At 39.2% G+C, this 20217-nt stretch overlaps 3 protein-coding genes across 8 annotated transcripts in view; 2 read left to right on the forward strand and 1 right to left on the reverse strand.

The window, feature by feature from the left end:
• The first annotated feature begins 423 nt into the window (after window positions 1-423).
• LOC129770758 (uncharacterized) lies at window positions 424-16586 on the forward strand. The gene is made up of 2 exons (XM_055773808.1): window positions 424-3340; window positions 16415-16586. The coding sequence occupies exon 1, from the start codon at window positions 1044-1046 to the stop codon at window positions 2172-2174; it is 1131 nt and encodes a 376-aa protein (XP_055629783.1). The 5' UTR covers window positions 424-1043; the 3' UTR covers window positions 2175-3340; window positions 16415-16586.
• LOC129770759 (ubiquitin-like-conjugating enzyme ATG3) lies at window positions 3777-5552 on the reverse strand. The gene is made up of 5 exons (XM_055773809.1): window positions 5184-5552; window positions 4980-5115; window positions 4580-4920; window positions 4237-4514; window positions 3777-4178 (listed from the first exon to the last, which is right to left on the reverse strand). Exons 1-5 carry the CDS (start codon window positions 5253-5255, stop codon window positions 4019-4021), a joined length of 987 nt encoding a protein of 328 aa, XP_055629784.1. The 5' UTR covers window positions 5256-5552; the 3' UTR covers window positions 3777-4018.
• Window positions 16587-17312: 726 nt separating the features above from the next.
• The window catches only part of LOC129771449 (transcription factor GAGA), a 32510-nt gene continuing 29605 nt past the window's right edge, over window positions 17313-20217 (forward strand). Inside the window, exon 1 of one of the 6 annotated variants that reach the window (XM_055775086.1) lies at window positions 17313-17441. The gene's annotated coding sequence lies outside the window, so the exon portion shown is untranslated. The other 5 variants (XM_055775089.1, XM_055775084.1, XM_055775083.1 and 2 more) reach the window with 5 other exon arrangements.

Below are 20217 nucleotides of genomic sequence, written 5' to 3' on the forward strand. Positions count from 1 at the left end.
GCAACGATGTTGTCCAGTCGGTGTCCACACAAAGAATGATCGTTACGGCAGCGAAGCGGGGATTTTTAAGCTGACTGGCTGGCTCGAGAATTACGCATGTGTGAGACTGCGACCAATGTTTCGTTCATTTTTTTCTTTTTCCTTTCCAATCGTGCTTCATTCTATTTCACTGCTGCTCTGGTTGCCCGTTTTGGTCGGTACGATTTGAGGAGCACAAAATGGACCAATCAAAAATGGGCACATAGGGCATTTTAACAATGCTTGATATTTCACAATTATTCAATTATTTATCCCATGAAAAATGAAATGATATTCGTTATGATAGATGCGTAGATATATTTCCTATCAATTGATGCAAAAACCTTTGCGATCTATTGAGAAATGCTCGAGTTATAAGCGTTCCAAATCTTGCATTTTTTCCTACTTGTTCAGTGCCTAGATTTCCATTTCACACCCTATATCTTCCGGTTAGACGTAGTCCTACGTCAAAAAACACTCGTGTTCAACCATCTTTCCAGCTACCGGCGATATTACAACAATCACAATAACTAAGCCGGGATGACAGCCATGTTTTTTCTCACTTCCGCGTATTTGTTTTTCCGATTTTTTCTTGCGATTTCGCTCCACACCACGCTAAAATAATCGGCCAAACGGTTAATTACCCGCGACGAACACAAGTAGCCGTACTGCAAAAAATTCCAGCTCCTGGCAGGATCGCCAATGTGTGATTTTAGCCACCAAAAGTCCAGCCATTTCGGAGATGTTTTATCCTTTGTCCGCAGAGCACACGGCTTGCCTTTACCGCTGCCAGAATCCCGAGCGAGACGAGATCTCGTGCTGCGTAATTAGGTTGGGCGATGCAGGGTTGGAGCAAACCTTATAGCCGGCGAAATATGAGCGGCAGGGCTGCATCGCATAGGCACGGTATGTATAAAAGGGACAACGCAACTCATTGCAAGTGAAATACATTGGATGTAATAGGAGGATCACATTCACGTCCCACACACCTGGGAGGACTCGGTGTACCAGAATCCGTGCTTGGTATGAACTGGACCCCTTCAGATGACAGCTTCTCTTACAACTTCACGCTACGAGATGATCTGCGTGGAATTCTGAATGATGCTCACGTACCCACTAAACGAGAAGTCCTCAAAGTCGTAATGAGTCTTTTCGACCCACTCGGGCTTATTTCGCACTCCCTGGTCCACGGGAAAGTAATCATTCAAGGGACGTGGGCTGCAGGGACGGGTTGGGATGTACCAATTAGCGAGAGTCTTTTCCAAAAATGGCGACAATGGGTGGCCCTATTTCCAGAACTTGGTAAACTGAAGATTCCTCGTTGTTATTTCTCACCATTTCCGGCAAATTTCCACGATATGCATGTTCATTGCTTCGTGGATGCAAGTGATGTCGCCTACTCGTGTGCTGTATACTTCCGGCTAGTGCATAACGACAGCGTTCAGGTGGTACTTGTTGGAGCCAAGAGTAAAGTAGCGCCCTTGAAGACATTGTCTACTCCAAGGCTTGAGCTTAAAGCTGCCGTTCTGGGAGTACGCTTTCTGGCGGCTATTCTCGAATATCACACGTTATCTGTATCTCAGCGATTCTTCTGGAGCGACTCTACTACGGTGTTGGCATGGATCCGATCGGATCACCGAAGATTTCACAAGTTTGTGTCAGTGCGAGTTGGAGAAATACTAACCTTGAGTGATCCGCAAGAATGGAGATGGGTGAAGTCTAAGCTTAATGTGTCTGATGACGCCACAAAGTGGAAGAAAGGTCCAACTCTTGAATCGAACTGTCCTTGGTTCGAAGGACCAGACTTTCTACGCGACATCGAGGAATCATGGCCTAAACAATCAATCGTGACTACGACCCACGAAGAAGTTCGAAGCGTTCAGGTACACTGCAATCCCGAACCCCTCATCGATTATTCCAGGTTCAGCCACTGGTCAAAACTCCAACGGACGACAACGTATGTCATTCGCTTCATCGATGGATTATGTCGGAGTAATGTTGGACGGAGTCTGCAGAAGGGGATTCTTACTCAAGCCGAACTCTCGCGTGCAGAGATTGTGCTGTGGAAACTGGCACAGATGGAATCTTTTCCAGAAGAGAGAACCATACTCGAGAAAACAAAGGGCTTCCCGGAAGCAAAGCATTCTGTCGCCTAAAATCCAGTCCTAAATCCAGCTGTATCTACAAAACGTGGCCGTTTATGGACGGGCAAGGTATCCTGCGGATGCGAGGTCGCGCTTCAACAGCATGGTTCTTATCATTCGAAGCAAAATACCCTGTTTTACTTCCCAAGCAACACATGGTGACAATTTTGATCACGAATTGGTATCATCATTGGTATCAGAGTCGTTAACCCCCAACCACTTCCTGCTGAGCAGTTCAACGGGCAATAAAATCCATCCAACAGTCGACGTGGATGTTCATGCTACACTCCGTAGCAGTTGGAAGATGGCACAGCATATCGGCACCGTATTTTGGAACAGGTGGATAAAAGAATATCTTCCGGTCATAACACGTCGTTGCAAATGGTTCGACGAGGTCAAGGAGTTGCAGCCGGGTGATCTTGTGCTTGTCCTGAACGGTACAGGCCGTAACCAATGGATCAGAGGACGGATAGAGGAAACCATCAACGGCCGTGATGGAAGAGTCCGCCAGGCACTAGTGCGGACAGCTAACGGCGTCCTTTGGCGACCTGCAATCAAGCTGGCGGTGTTGGACGTCAGAGAGGTATGTGAACCTCTAGAAACTACCGGAGATCCAGAACATCACTAGGTTTAAGGGCGGGGGTATGTGACGACAACACCCCTCGTCGCAGCAACGCCGTAATGAACTCGGGTGCGTACTGTCATGCGTGACAGAAAGAAACGTCAAACAGGCGGAACAATAGGGGCAAAAGAGCATTGTGGCTTATCATTGTGCTGACTTTCATTTTGGTTCTCCTCGATAACTTAGAGTTTCATTGTTTACCTCAAATTTACCTTAAATTATATCCTAAAATTACCTGTTTTGCTAAAATTATTGGATTGGGCACACTCAAAACGTGGACAGTTAGGATTCTTCCATTCCAAACCTATATGTACACTAAAATTCTTGAAGCATAAACCAACAGAAAAACTGCGTTTTTCTTGCTGTCGAGATTAGTGTTACAATAACTCCTCCCCCCAACAGCCAATGTTGGACGTTTCTGGTCAATCGCTAGCTTCAAACTGTCCATCTGTTGACAGTAGAGATCTGAATTAAGTGTATTGCACTAAAAAAAAATTAAAAATAAATTTCAGAAAAAACAAAAATTTAGAAAAAAATAGAATAAAAAAATTAAATGGTACGTATTTTACTGTTACAGAATCAGCACCATAAACACCTTTCACAATTTCATCGGCCTGGCTTACATTTTCGCCTTTATAAATAAAAAAGTGTAAAATGTACCGAATTTTCTCTTTGTTGACTTCCATTAACACCCTGTAACTCACAACTGAATGAAACGAACAAAAAACAGCGAACAATTTTTTTAGCCTGAAATGTCACCTTTACAACGATCCTAAACTTGAAATTGTATGATCGATAATACGTGAGATATTGATCACTAAAGCCAGTTACCGAGAAAATGATGGATTATTTTTTCCCCAACCTTATATTTGTTGCTCTGAATTTTGAACAATCATATTTCACGAACAATTATAATTTGCACATATCAATATGGATACAGATCGCCATGGATCGCTTGCCTGTAGAACAGATTGAATGAAACCCAAATCAGCTACATCATTGCAGTACTAAAATATATTTCATTTGTAATTTAGTGAATTTTACATCGATCCAATTTAAACAAGAAATATACTGGTGTTCGAAACTCACGTGAAACTGCGTTCTGCTCGAAGCACACCTTTTTTATTGCTGCGACTTAAGCAACTACATGTCTTTCAACGTAAAGCTAGCTAGCAGAAGCTTTTTATCATAATAATATCATAGTGTCTAGCTTGTTCCTCATCGTAGCGATGATTTACTTGTTGGTGATGTTGAAATTTTGAGTAAAGTCGTACTCAATCGTTGGTATCACTGTCTGTACAAACTTGAGGAATATGATGAGATACATATGAACCCCCAGTTCACCGCCCCCTTCCTCAACAGTTTGGATAATCTTTTTCATTATGTCAGCGTGTCTGAAATGAAAGGCAAAGGTAGAAGAAATCTCAACCATCGAAAGAAGAGTGTACATACTTGCAAGGATGGACGGATGCCATGTTAGGACCCGGCAAATGCGGGTGGGTTTCCATTGTCACAGTCTTTTTGGCGTGATCCTGACTAACATCCTCGTACATCTGTTCCACGGTTAATGGCTTGCGATTCTCGTCGTAGCCTACAACCCACAATCGCGGGGTTTGGTAGTACTTATCGTACGTGATATGCAGATCATAGGTGCGAGTGTGGACCACTGAGTCACCTTCCGCTTCCGTTGCTTTCTTCTTGACGCTCTCGATCGGCACCGTTGCCAAAGACTGAATTCAACCACAAACTCGTGTTAATATCTTCGGGTTACAAGAAACCAACAGAGTTTACTTACCGGGTCAACTTGGTCCAGCAAGCCACTTTCCTCGAATTCGTCCATATCGATAGCTGCTTCTTCGTCATCCTCATCCCCCTCATCACCACCGTTTCCTTCTAGATTTTTCGGATCGTCCATATCAAGCGCAGCTTCATCATCCATCTTCGCTCCGTCCAATGTCATTTCGCAAATCTTATCCTCTAAACCTGATTCGTTAGCCCCATCCGGATTGAAGTGATGTGTTTCTACCCAACCACCATCCTGGTCATTTTCTTCGACCAGTGTTTCCTCCCCGACATATTCCATTTGCTTGCATCGTCGGTAGCATGGCACATTTCGTGTTATCAGAAACTGCTTGTCTGAAGAGAACACGTTATGTTAATTGTAAGAAAAAAGAAAATTGCCAAATTCACAATACTTTTCGGGAGATATGGTTTTATCCTAGCTTCATCTCCAACCGCCCAGGCCCAGGTAGGGCAATGGTGCGTCAGATGTTCACCCGCTGCTACAAACTCTTCCGGCGTAAGCACTCCCGTCTCCCGAAATTTGGATTCCTACAAAACCAAGGGCCAAAAAATCAATAACAGTGTGAATCATAACAATTTGAATCCGGAAAACTTACCTTCAACACCGGCGTCAAATATTCGGCCACACCGAGGGCTGTTCCTTTGACTGAATTGATCACGTTCTGCATAGTAGCAAGAATTTACGCCTGATTGAACAACAGTGAACAGCTTCTTTGTAAAACACTTAAGAAATCAGCAAGCATCCACGACATACAATGCACGAGAAGTGAACAACAGACGAGAAAATTAAAATTTCCTGATTTTTTCCTCTGCCCTCGCCGATTCGAGGCAAACGATGACAAACAACTACGGGTAGGAAGATTGACAAGACTCTGGAATCAAAGCGGTGACGGATGCAGAATATCTCCAATCGAGTTTCTATCAAATTGCGGGGATGCACGCACAGGCAAACAATACAGCTGATAAAATCATGTACACGATTAACTGAAATTAGTAATATGCACACGGAAAATTGCTTTTGATTTTTTTAAGCTCAAAATAAAATACAAATATAAATTCAATCGGTGACTGTCTAGTGCTGAAGAAACGACAAAAAAAATACTTTATTTATTATATGGCGATTAAAAATCGCCATTTCGGTTCATTTGATTGATTTATTATTTCTATTATTTATTATTTCTCAATTGAACAAACATTCACAACGATTCCTTTTTGCTTCATTGGGGTGCATTGTATGGTTTTCAATCTGTTAATACTACACTGAGAGAAATAATTAGTAAATATAACGAATTTTTTGGTAAATACTACCAATCTATAGTCATTTTCGACCGTACTAATAAATATATGTCAAGCAGAACCATGATTCGGAAGCCCAATATCGGCTACATTTTCTCGCCGAAAATGCACGTATCAGAATTATATCCTTATTATACCTCCGTATTGCCTTATGGGAACAATGAAAATGGTTAATACGCGCTTTTCTCACCAATTTTCAGATATGACAATATCCAAGCTTACTAATGTTATCGAGTAAAATATACTAATCTCTGGTAGGGATGCGGGTTTGTTGACAATATGTACAAAAAAATTGTACATTCTACCAATTTTGCATTTCCAAATGTATTTAGTAGTTTTCGACCGAGGATTTTTCTAAGGGTAAAATGAAATTGGTACTTACGTATTAACGCCACCGCATCGCAATTTAAATTATGAATTTATTTTGACGTAGGACTAATCGATCCAGCACACGAAATGAGGACAAAACTTTCGACATTGTGAGAACAAAAAAATGAATCCATTAGCACTTTTCAGAAAAGATCTCAAACCTTCCACAAAAGAGCTATTGGAAGTTATTACACTATGATGCATTTTAAAGTGATATCCGAATAATATAATAGGTGAACTGATTTTTGTTTGTTTAGGGAGAGCCTGTGTTAATTTAGAGGTGTTTATGAGCTAAATAGTGATTGGGGACTTTGTGATCAATCATTCAGCTTTTACGAATTCGTGCATGGCTTCCAAATTGAAAGTGATTTCAAAGTACAACACATTGCAAATCGGATGGAAACCCAGCAAACATTAAATTGAAAAAGTCTTATAGCCTTATTATAGCCTCATGAACCGCAATTTTTATATATGAGTATTTATGTTTGTAGAAATAATAATTGTTTGATTGACTTGTGTTGGGAGTGGAATATGTATGTTTGAAATGGCACAGATTGATGTTTGGTGAAAACTGCTCCGATGTGGGTTCGAACTCCGGTCGTCTGTATTATCATCCACCAGCAATCTCGTGCGACTATCTTAAATTTAATTCAACAGCGGTTAAAACTTTCAAGTGCATCAGCATTTCATTGACATTTCAATATGATGTAATATGTTCTTTATTAGGATCTAATATGATTTACTGTTTCATGATTTTCTTCAGCATGCAACACGATTTACTACAATACTTAATCGATTTAAATTATACGCTTATACAACACACTAACTGCATCAGCGTAATATACGCATATGCTGCGGATTAAATATATTTTACGACAATGTACATCATAAAATTGATGTTTATTATACCGAATTGCGACTTAATTTGATAATGGTATATAAAATCGAGTTTTTACATTTTATGCGATTTCAAATATACACGATATATATGTAGCATCACCATCGTCGCATCACCGGTACGACAAACAATCATCGACCGTGCGAACGAGTCATCATCATCTCACGCATTCGATCGGGGCCAACAATTAAACAAATAATCCTTTGTTGTGCCTTTTGCACCCAATTTCTAAACGGGATTGTTTTCCCTGACTTGACCGGTCAAATAACATTGACCGTACTCTGTATATATAGCGCGTAGATGGACTTTGAATAGATAGTTTTTTGTATACACTCGAAGTGAACACAGTCTTTTTATGGCCCTTGTGCCAAATATACTTTGATTGATATTATATGCGATTATGATTTATTCGGATTTCTTGTAAGACTTGGTACGTGCAACATTATACGATTTAATGTTTGCTGGGAAGTTTTCCAAAAAGCGAGAGCTGGTCCAGCAAACATTAAATCGCATAATAAGCGTATATATAACATCATATGCCCTAACATTTGGTTGGCATATAATGCGCCTAACTGGCATATGCATGCAAAAGTGGAGGCTATATACATACATGGCAAATGCTTACCGAATGTTGAATTAAATTGCGATCTAATGTGAATATATCCATGAATTGTCAAAGCACCAAATACGACTTTTGCCATACTCATATAGGATTTATTACAGACATAGAAAAAAACAAATGGCGCAAAATATTTTCGTGAAATGTTTATTATAGCTTCACGAATCGCCATTTTTATATATGAGTATTTATGTTTGTAGAAATAATAATTGTTTGATTGACTTGTGTTGGGAGTGGAATATGAATGTTTAAAATGGCACAGATTAATGTTTGGTGAAAACTGCTCCGATGTGGGTTCAAACTCCGGTCGTCTGGATTATCATCTACCAGCTATCTTGCGCGGCTATCTGAAATTTAATTCAATAGCAGTTAAAACTTTCTAGTGCATCAGCATTTCATTGACATTTCAATATGATGTAATATGTTCTTTATTAGGATCTAATATGATTTACTGTTTCATGATTTTCTTCAGCAAACAACACGATTTACTACAGTACTGAATCGATTTAAATTATACGCTTATACGACACACAAACTGCATCAGCGTAATATACGCATATGATGCGGATTAAATATATTTTACGACAATGTACATCATAAAATTGATGTTTATTATACCGAATTGCGACTTAATTTGATAATGGTATATAAAATCGAGTTTTTACATTTTATGCGATTTCAAATATACACGATATATACTTTGATTGATATTATATGCGATTATGATTTATTCGGATTTCTTGTAAGACTTGGCACGTGCAAAATTATACGATTTAATGTTTGCTGGGGTGTTCATGGCTATAGTTATCATCAACACAACCGATTTTGTTCTTTTTTTGTTTCCGTTTTACGAAAGATGCCGATCAGTATAGTTTGTGAATTATTTGTTTTGTTTTTGGGAGTATTAGAGATGTAATTTTGCTAATAGGTACAGAAAATCTACTCGAATATTCAATAAGTTATATAAATTTACAGCCCTTGTTGTAGTTCTACGTCTCTTCGGTTATGCCCCAGACATTACCTACGCATTTGTTGTTGTTCCTTTTATTTTTTGTATACACAGCATGTGTCTCACACGGTTGCACCAAAGCAACGCCAAACCTCATGTCTTGTTGAAAGCCCCGATTTTTTTTTGACGTAGGACTACGTCTTTCATTTCTATACCGGGGTGTAAAATCAAAGTTTCGAAAACGAAAGCGTTACGCCGGAGACCGAGATTTTGAGCGTTAATAGCTCCTAAACAACTGAACGAAATGGTATGATAAACACTTCATTCGAAAGATAAAATGTCTACGCGTTATATACTTGTTACTTTTTGATCCAAAAACTTGTTTCAATAGTCTTAAAATTGCTTTCAAAACAGGCTATTGAAATCACCAATCGGTATATAAGCGAGCGGCGCTCGGAAATCCACTCAGTTCTAATTGAACAGCGATTGGAGCATGTTGTCGCTGTTGCGGTGAAGCTCTTTATTTATCATGAAAGCGCGGATGAACGGTGTCACCAAGAGCCTGTTTGTGCACCCTAGGCCAGAAGGGAATCTATCAGGAGGAGAGTGATGCCACAAACGGTTCCCTGGGAAGACATCGCTACACACACATACACGCGCGGCTATTAACAGGTGGTTATCGAGTTGGCATTAACCACTGGTGGGCTTCCAGTATCGAGGAAAATGTGGAAATATCTAATTGTTACTGAAAATAATCTGCCAGTTCCTCTGGGAATTTTCAAAATATATTCATGTGAAAGAGTTTAATTGAATGTTTTCTATCCATGTAACACTGTGACCAAATACATTTGGTTTTGTGGTTTTTCAATCAATCGCAATTAACAGGATAGTTTCAGAAGATTATTCTTCCCCATCAGTAGGATATTTCCGTATCCAATATTGTATGCGCCCGCAATCGATTATTACTCAGTCGCCGAAAGTTCCGAGCTCAGAGAGTTCATTCCCCTCTAGTTTGCCTTCCAAATTGCCATCGTAAACCACACCTTCTCTCGATTCAATCACACACAAAAAGCATACTTAAGCGATATTCTGGTGGTGAGACACATTCATTTTTCGTGAGGACATCGACAAGACAACATCGTTGCCTAACGTGCTGGAGGAGGTGGACGGCAAAGGATCGACACATACACGCGCAGAACTCTTTCCGTTAGGATGCCATTCAGCATCGAGAAAGGTCCGGAAAGATCTAATCATTGCTGGAAAATAATCTGCCAGTTCCTTTGGGAATTTTCAAAATATATTCATGTGAAAGAGTTTAATTGAATGTTTTCTATCCATGTAACACTGTGACCAAATATGTTTCAATCAAGTGCTATTAACAGGTGGTTATCGAGTTGGTATTAACCACTGGTGGGCTTCCAGTATCGAGGAAAATGTGGAAATAACTAATCGTTACTGAAAATAATCTGCCAGTTCCTCTGGGAATTTTCAAAATATATTCATGTGAAAGAGTTTAATTGAATGTTTTCTATCCATGTAACACTGTGACCAAATACATTTGGTTTTGTGGTTTTTCAATCAATCGCAATTAACAGGATAGCTTCAGAAGATTATTCTTCCCCATCAGTAGGATATTTCCGTATCCAATATTGTATGCGCCCGCAATCGATTATTGCTCAGTCGCCGAAAGTTCCGAGCTCAGAGAGTTCATTCCCCTCTAGTTTGCCTTCCAAATTGCCATCGTAAACCACACCTTCTCTCGATTCAATCACACACAAAAAGCATACTTAAGCGATATTCTGGTGGTGAGACACATTCATTTTTCGTGAGGACATCGACAAGACAACATCGTTGCCTAACGTGCTGGAGGAGGTGGACGGCGAAGGATCGACACATACACGCGCAGAACTCTTTCCGTTAGGATGCCATTCAGCATCGAGAAAGTTCCGGAAAGATCTAATCAATGCTGGAAAATAATCTGCCAGTTCCTTTGGGAATTTTCAAAATATATTCATGTGAAAGAGTTTAATTGAATGTTTTCTATCCATGTAACACTGTGACCAAATATGTTTCAATCAAGTGCTATTAACAGGTGGTTATCGAGTTGGCATTAACCACTGGTGGGCTTCCAGTATCGAGGAAAATGTGGAAATAACTAATCGTTACTGAAAATAATCTGCCAGTTCCTCTGGGAATTTTCAAAATATATTCATGTGAAAGAGTTTAATTGAATGTTTTCTATCCATGTAACACTGTGACCAAATACATTTGGTTTTGTGGTTTTTCAATCAATCGCAATTAACAGGATAGCTTCAGAAGATTATTCTTCCCCATCAGTAGGATATTTCCGTATCCAATATTGTATGCGCCCGCAATCGATTATTGCTCAGTCGCCGAAAGTTCCGAGCTCAGAGAGTTCATTCCCCTCTAGTTTGCCTTCCAAATTGCCATCGTAAACCACACCTTCTCTCGATTCAATCACACACAAAAAGCATACTTAAGCGATATTCTGGTGGTGAGACACATTCATTTTTCGTGAGGACATCGACAAGACAACATCGTTGCCTAACGTGCTGGAGGAGGTGGACGGCGAAGGATCGACACATACACGCGCAGAACTCTTTCCGTTAGGATGCCATTCAGCATCGAGAAAGTTCCGGAAAGATCTAATCAATGCTGGAAAATAATCTGCCAGTTCCTTTGGGAATTTTCAAAATATATTCATGTGAAAGAGTTTAATTGAATGTTTTCTATCCATGTAACACTGTGACCAAATATGTTTCAATCAAGTGCTATTAACAGGTGGTTATCGAGTTGGCATTAACCACTGGTGGGCTTCCAGTATCGAGGAAAATGTGGAAATAACTAATCGTTACTGAAAATAATCTGCCAGTTCCTCTGGGAATTTTCAAAATATATTCATGTGAAAGAGTTTAATTGAATGTTTTCTATCCATGTAACACTGTGACCAAATACATTTGGTTTTGTGGTTTTTCAATCAATCGCAATTAACAGGATAGCTTCAGAAGATTATTCTTCCCCATCAGTAGGATATTTCCGTATCCAATATTGTATGCGCCCGCAATCGATTATTGCTCAGTCGCCGAAAGTTCCGAGCTCAGAGAGTTCATTCCCCTCTAGTTTGCCTTCCAAATTGCCATCGTAAACCACACCTTCTCTCGATTCAATCACACACAAAAAGCATACTTAAGCGATATTCTGGTGGTGAGACACATTCATTTTTCGTGAGGACATCGACAAGACAACATCGTTGCCTAACGTGCTGGAGGAGGTGGACGGCGAAGGATCGACACATACACGCGCAGAACTCTTTTCGTTAGGATGCCATTCAGCATCGAGAAAGTTCCGGAAAGATCTAATCATTGCTGGAAAATAATCTGCCAGTTCCTTTGGGAATTTTCAAAATATATTCATGTGAAAGAGTTTAATTGAATGTTTTCTATCCATGTAACACTGTGACCAAATATGTTTCAATCAAGTGCTATTAACAGGTGGTTATCGAGTTGGCATTAACCACTGGTGGGCTTCCAGTATCGAGGAAAATGTGGAAATAACTAATCGTTACTGAAAATAATCTGCCAGTTCCTTTGGGAATTTTCAAAATATATTCATGTGAAAGAGTTTAATTGAATGTTTTCTATCCATGTAACACTGTGACCAAATATGTTTCAATCAAGTGCTATTAACAGGTGGTTATCGAGTTGGCATTAACCACTGGTGGGCTTCCAGTATCGAGGAAAATGTGGAAATAACTAATCGTTACTGAAAATAATCTGCCAGTTCCTCTGGGAATTTTCAAAATATATTCATGTGAAAGAGTTTAATTGAATGTTTTCTATCCATGTAACACTGTGACCAAATACATTTGGTTTTGTGGTTTTTCAATCAATCGCAATCAACAGGATAGCTTCTGAAGATTATTCTTCCCCATCAGTAGGATATTTCCGTATCCAATATTGGATGCATAAAACCTTGTGCCTCCAACGTAACGCTCTCGTTTTCGAAGTTTTCCAAATATTCATTCATTCAGAATGAATTCAGATTCAACTTCATACAAATGATCTCTAAATCAACGATAGTCCTACGTCACCCTTGCGGTTATACCATAGATATAACCCACTTCCTGTTTTTCAATTTCGAAAGTGATGTGTTATTGAGTGCTCCCGAATTTCTTCTGAATTGTACTGTTCCAACGTATTCTAGAACAGAATGCATTCAAGGCGTGTTATTTCGTATAAGAAATTTCAACTGAGTACCACTAACAAAAATGACATATGTAGTTAAAACAACAGTTCAGCGGCGGCTGGTGAAGCAGTGGCTAGGCGGTAAAAGCCCCTCAGAAGGTTCTGATGCTGACGTCGAATCATCTGAAGGTACGGTTGAAGTTCGCCGGATGAGACGAAGGCTCCTCATCGGCTCGGACGGAAAAACCTTGGGTCCATCGCCCAATAGGGTGCGCTTACATGCCACAGTATACCACGAAGACATTCAAGCATGGAAAAGGGGACATTATGGTGAGCAGCAACTGTGGGATAGGATCCAAATTTGTTGATACGCCATCTCGGTCACCACGTGCCAAAAGCTGGTGATGCGAAACAAAGGTCACACGACCAAGTACTAACCCTAGAAGCTTTTTACGGTATGAATGTTCTTGTTTTTACTTTTTACCACGAATTTTAAAACCGGTCTTAATTTTTGTTGCGTCATTTTAGTTGTTAAGTATGTTTAAAACGCGTTTTTCAATGAATGACTATTGTTTTAGCTACATTTGTTGTTGGAGACTAACAGAACACCCTTTACGTCTGCAACTTGCGGTTAATGACCCACGCTGAACCTCATCAGCTGATCATGTACAAGAGGAGATTTGTAAACAAACCCGATGATAGTAATGGCGGGTTCACATTAGGGAGATCTATAGCTATAGATGGATTTATTCACGAGAAAATAGGTGTAAGCGGGTGAGAGTAAATATGATACACTTATTCGAGGTTTACATAACTTGAATAAATTCAGCATATGTAAACGCTTATGAATTTCTCACTGGTGAGAAATCACTAAAGTTGGATGCAGTTTTACTTCAGGTGAATAAATTCACCGAAAATATGAATATATTCACTATAGAAGTTCACGCTAGTGTAAACGGTTGATGCGATTTCTATAAATATCATCATATTTCTTCACATGAATATATCACTAGTCTAAACCCACCCTAACGGTACAGCTAACAGTTTTCGGTACGGAAATTACACCAGCGGAAGCGAGAACGCAATCACTATTGGGTGATTGCCGTTCAAATTGTTCTTTCCTTTGTGAGCCGACCGACGATCACAATGTAGGATAGAAACAAAACGGTGGTGAATTATTCACCACAGCAACCGAAGATCGGATATCGGAAAACATCGCACATGGGAAGGATCAATAACAACAACAGCGCGGAGCAAAATTGCAAATAGCGGAGCGATTGTAGTTCCAATCGGTCCACCAAAGGAACCATAACTTGGTCATAAAGCAGTTTGTCGGTCTGCCACGGAAATGTATTTATTTACTTCGGTCGAAATCAATGTTATTTGTTATGTACTGTGAAATATGAAACCTGTGAAATTATAATAGAAAATCTGTCGAGATTGCGCTTCAATTGACAAATTACCAGGGAAGTTCTTCCGTATCACAAAAACTCCAGAGCTACAATAACTACGCTAAGCTCTTTATTTGGGAGAATTAATAATTTCCTATATATATATAGATATGTAAATAGTAACGATAAGTTTGTATTAGGTTATGTATAAGTTCACGTTTCGAGTTCAATCTCACTTACGTTTAGTTTCCCTAGTTCGGATTCAGCGGGTGATACAGTTTCCTTAGTATAATGGCAAGAGCTATAACAATATTCAGTTATCGGCTATGTTCGAAGAAAATATATTGTTTTTCCTGGCTTACCAATTCAATTTAGCATTAGAAATAGATTACGTTCAATTAGGTTAAATTAGGTGTCTAAACTTTGAATATAATTATAGGATCTAGGAAGTAGTTATCAATTAGTTTTAAGTTATTACATATTAAATAGAAATTCACCTCGCTTTTTAAGAATCCTATTAATTAAGTAGCAAGTAAGAATATATAATAAATTAAGCAGCAAATATTTCTAGGAATTCACAATCGAATTATGTTTTCTTGAATCACTTTTCTCCTTTTTTTCTTTGTTTTGTTTTGTTTACTCACAACTAGTGACAGCCGGCAGCTCTGTCATTCCGGACCAGTGGCTGCGTCGATGACATTCTAAGAGGGCGCGTGCTGTCCAATAGGACAGTCAACAAAACCTGTAAATAGAAGAAGTGTAACCAAGAATAAAATCGTATAAATTCTGTAATATTGTGAACTCAACTGCACTGTTATGGATTTTGTGTGAAAGGAAAAGTTGGTTGTGCATTTTGTTGCACTAATGTTTTGTGCGTTGTTTGTTTGCCGTCGATATTTTATGTGGATGTATTTGTTGTGGCCGACGGCAAAATCCTTGGTGTTTTGTGTGGGGGAAAGGGAGTTTTTCCTTCGATGTTGGGGACCTGGAAACTGAGCTATCACGGATCTGGAATTTTGACGGCCAGGCTCCCCAACAGATGTTGTAAATTCCTTCGAAACTTGCAAATAAATTATTATAAATGGATTAAAGCACTGGATTGGATTATTGTTTCTCAAAGTTTTGTCACTTTATTTTTTTGCTTGAGCAGTGCTCTTAATGTTTTGTCCAACACTGTAGATCATCACTCGTCTAGTTTTATACAAAAATTTCTAAAAAGCAAAAATTTCGACCGTGGGCAGTATAAAAAACCTTGATCTGTTTTTCGACGAGAACCTAAAACAGTTTCGGAAGAATGAACTATGCAAGCCGCACGGAAGATGTCGGATACTCCTGATTTTTTTTCAAAAAGTCGACGCTACTCATTATATGCAAGATAAGAGCCGTGTGGTATCGTAAAGGAGTTCAGCTAGTCATTTAAAACGAATTTAAACATACATCTTGAATGCCCCGAATTTCCTTACTCAGACAATACTTTTCTATTTGTGATATCGATGAAACATACACCCAGAAAAGCCATTACGAAAACAAACTACCAAATCTTTAGTAATGCAAACATTGGTAGAATGCACATATTTTCTGTACATATTACTAACCGTATGTAAAATGAATGTCAGATGCAATACACATCACTACCAATGATTGGTACAATTTACTACACGTTGTTCGTAACTTTGACGATTGTTAATCTGGCAACCGCGAAAAAATGAAGTGTCATCATTTCTAATTTCACCGTACGGATAGCAACAACATGAAGGAATTAATGGAAGATTCATTACAGGAATCATATGAACATTCATTTTGTTACAATCACATATTGCTAGTAGTCAACGATGTACAGCAGTTTGGACGGCTGATGGGGATCATATGCAAGTATCGATCAAAATGTCGCTGTCGGTAGCTGGAATCAACTTTTGTGGTGCTGATGTTGAAGGATTCTTCAGCAATCCTTACTCATAACCTTTCTACCGCTGGTATCAAATAGCCGCCTTTTGACCGTTCCTTCGGTCCCAAAGTTAATCTTTATTTCCGAACAAATTAACACGGCGAGTCATACTACTGACATGATTCAGATGATAATATCGAACATTTTTTTCACAGAAAAATCAACGGAACTGTATGTTTATGCCATCCATAGCCAACCATAATCAGCAGAATGAGCGGAATGTGCGAAAAGCAAAGCGAAGCCTGCGAATCGACAACATGCAACATCAGCTACCGGACGGCATTATTTCATTTAATTTAATTTAGCTAGGGAACATAAGTTTTTATCGAGGCCTCTGTAATTCACTTTTTATTTTGATTTGTTGTGCAACGTAAAAACTTCACGACATTCACTAAGACGCGACGCGAGACAAGACAAACACTTATTGTTTTTACTAGTAATGTAATAGTAAAAACAATAAGTGTTTGTCTTGTCTCGCATCGCGTCTTAGTGAATGCCTCTGTAATTGGAACAGAAATAAATATTTTCAAGTATCTTTTGGCTCTTCAAGCTAACCACAAGTGTTTTAAAAAGCCAACCCGAAGTCCCAGAACTGTAACTTATGTTAAACCAACGTTGAACCGACGGCTTATACTGGGTTATACTGGCTTTGACATTTGTTTACCATTGTTATCGCGTAATATGGACATATAATTCGTATTGCAAAAATTTACTAATCATTGGTAATATTTACCAAAAAATTCGTTATATATACCAATGTTTCCTGAGAGTGTATATTTCCCAGTCCCATTTACTACTTATCTTGTTTTGGTGGTGACTCTTTTCCCACCACTTTACTTCTTTGAACATGCTGTGTTTCCGACGGGCCTCACTTTATTTTGGCCACCAAGCAAATGTATGTGCTTCTCTCGCTCCGGTGGAGAAACTCGCGCATTGAGCTCTCTCTCCTTCTCTCTTCCACATTCGACATTCTAGCCCATCGTTCTACGCACACTCTCTTCAAATGTTAACGACACTGAGCAAATAGCGTGCTCTCCCTCTTGCACTGAAATCGATTTTTTCTCGCAAGCGCTCTTTCGGCCATCGCACTGAAAAAGAAGTCGCAGCGCTTTCTCGAAGTATCGCTCACGAGCATAGGCCAATATCAGCGCAAGAGCAAAGCTGAGTTGAAAGATCATAGTGGTAACCAACTCCCGTGGACTCTTTTTATCCCTTGTTTCAATCAAACTGGAAGAGAAAATTTTTACCTTCAGCGCGAGCAAACGCGAGTCACAATACGAGTGTTGTTTGTTGGTGGTGCCCTCAGAGAAAAAAGTAGAAATCTGTCATCCTACGGGGAATTTCGCTTCCAATTCCCTTTTAAATCGGCTACATCCGGTGACAATACGGGCTACGTTTGCGGAATCCACCCCGGGGTGTCGTTTTCTAGCGGTTCTGTGAAGTTTCCCGTACGTTCCAGTGGATAGAAGTCGGGTGGAACTTTTTTTTCCTCGTTTGCTGCTGCTTGGTGGCTAGTAGCTGACGTTGTTGGAGAGACATTTTGGGAAAGTGTGGAAAAAGAAGCAGAATTAAGTGCAGAGTTGGAAGAGTTACGAAGAGCGAGTAGTTTCTGCAGGAATACTTCGCTCCCAGAGACCCCCGGAGCAGCGAAGGAAATCCTCCCGTAGGTGGAAAATCGGGCCTACTTCGAAATTCATGTTGAAATTGTGCGAGAAGATTGGTATCGAAAAAAAACTTTGGCAGTGAAGAAGAAAAAGCTTGAGTTTCATACTTTTTTCATCGCCCGAACGATAGTGAGAGGTGTGAGCGTCGTCATTCATCGTGGTCGTAGTGTGAGCGTAGAGCTATTGTCGAATGAGCAAATAAAACGCTCAAACGCGCAGTGTGGAAGTGGAGAGGAGGCGATCATTTTAAGGTGCAGTGCTGCCAGAGATCGGGGATGATTGGTTTTGTTTACAAGAGTTGAATGTAGGTCTTTCTCTCCTCTCCGGTGTAAACGCGTGTGTAGTCAAAGTAGCGAGTCCCGTAAGACAACTATTATGCAAATTATGTTGGCAGGTTATTCGTGAAATATTCGCGGGCTTTTGTACAGCTCAAAAAAAAGTTCGCAACTTCCGTTTCGAAATAAAAATTTAACGATTTTTTCACTGATTTTGTTTGTACACTTTCCTGTTTGAATTGCAATTCTTATAAGAGCGAGTCACAATACGAATGTTGTTTGTTTTCCTGTTAATAGCTGAATAATCATGACTGAACAATTTTTATAGAACAATCTGTTTATATTTAACAAATATTAACTTGCGGAGGGCTTACATTATGTTTGTTATATTAATTCAATTTTTGGTGCTTACGTCACCCATGTATATTTGGGCAGTTCAGTATTTTTTTGCCCAACAAGATTGTCTTCCGTTAATATTCCTTTCTTAGGTAGTTATGTTTTTATCTAAATTGTTTCAATGAATGATGAATCTAAAAATGGTTAAACACACAGGAACTAAATATTATGTATTATAATATTATGAAATATTATGTCCATAGTCCATTATTGCGTGAAATTAAAAACTTTATTTAAGATTTTTCGGATTACCTGATTTGGGACAAATACGCACCGTTTTGTTGCGTAATTTGATACCATTTTGAAGGTAGCCTTATAATGCCTCTCTCATAGGAGTCTCGATCCTTAATGGCAAATATACCGGTTTCGCAATCTTCTATTAATCCCAATTTCCTACCACTTATAGCACCAAACTTCAAACTCGTTTTTCTCGAAATCATAAAAACGTCACATGGTCAAGTCTGACTTAACACCGGAGTTTCTAGCGAGTTACTACAGATGTGTGTGGATTTGCGTTGACCTCTTCTGTTGATCAATTCTAGTCGTTTCTGGTCATCGCTAGCTTCAAACGATCCAGTTGTTGACGGTAGGGATCTGAAACTAATGTTGGGCCTCGCTGAACCGACTCATAAATCCTTTCAAGTCCCGCCAAATACACAGTAGAGCCTTTCTGGCCGTTAGTATTGGTTTGGCCATCATTTGGGCTGCTTCACTTACATCGAATCCAGTTTTACGCAAATGGTTTAAAACTGGCTTATTGTCGATCTTTAGTTCCTGGGCGATGCTACGACTACTAGCATGCCTGTCAACTTAGAATATTTCTGTGATTTTATCGACATTCAAAATAATGGATTTCCTTTTTCTCAACCTTATATATGCTTTTCGTATTTTGTGCCGAATATATATGAACTATACCACCGATACACGTTGATTAAAGTTTGATCTGCCAAAAAGTGTCAAATTTTCAGCTTCGGTCAAACAGTGTGTGAGCTCGTTTAGAACTATTCTACGCGATATCATTTGCATATTGCTCTCATGCTGTGCACGGTGTCGGATAATAATCTCGGAATCTTTCAGAAGGGAAGGAGGACAAACAGGTTTATAATAAAAATTAAATAAAAATTAAAAAAAGAAACACTAACTTTAAAGATACCTAATTTTTCAAAGTATCCAGTAGTAAATTTTCTAATCTTCAAATTGAAACAGTAAAATCGTTCTAAGTAGCGTACTAGAGAAGTTAACTCAAAGTTCAAAAGGATTTTTTCATCAAATATAAACCTTTATCGCCTCCTGAAAAGTTCCGGCTCAACTGCCTGACATTCCGTATAGTTTAAGTGCGTTGTTTAACAGCTTCACATTTTGCAAACCATCGTACTTTTTGAGTTAGAATGAACTTAAGACTTAGGGCTGTGCTCATGAGGAAATATTAATTGATAACACGTTTTTATACCTTTCGTTTATTTGAATTAGGTTGATTAGCATTTCCAAAGCCAAATTGAATAGTGTACAGATTTTTCCCACTGATACATATGGTAGTACACACTCGCCTTTTTAACTTGAGAGAATTTATTTTTTTCAGTGTTCAGTTGGACCACACAGGGGAACAGTTGATACGAGGTTTCT

The sequence above is a fragment of the Toxorhynchites rutilus genome, chromosome 2 (genome assembly GCF_029784135.1).
Source record: "Toxorhynchites rutilus septentrionalis strain SRP chromosome 2, ASM2978413v1, whole genome shotgun sequence".
Classification (NCBI taxonomy): Eukaryota; Metazoa; Arthropoda; class Insecta; order Diptera; family Culicidae; genus Toxorhynchites; species Toxorhynchites rutilus.

Excerpts from the sequence above, each read along its gene's own strand:
- LOC129770758 (XM_055773808.1), top strand. The coding sequence starts at position 1,044 with ATGAACTGGACCCCTTCAGATGACAGCTTCTCTTACAACTTCACGCTA.
- LOC129770759 (XM_055773809.1), bottom strand. The coding sequence starts at position 5,255 with ATGCAGAACGTGATCAATTCAGTCAAAGGAACAGCCCTCGGTGTGGCC. Across the intron at positions 5,116-5,183 it reads ATTTGACGCCGGTGTTGAAG|GAATCCAAATTTCGGGAGAC; the intron begins GTAAGTTTTCCG and ends TTGGTTTTGTAG. Across the intron at positions 4,921-4,979 it reads AAAACCATATCTCCCGAAAA|ACAAGCAGTTTCTGATAACA; the intron begins GTATTGTGAATT and ends TGTTCTCTTCAG.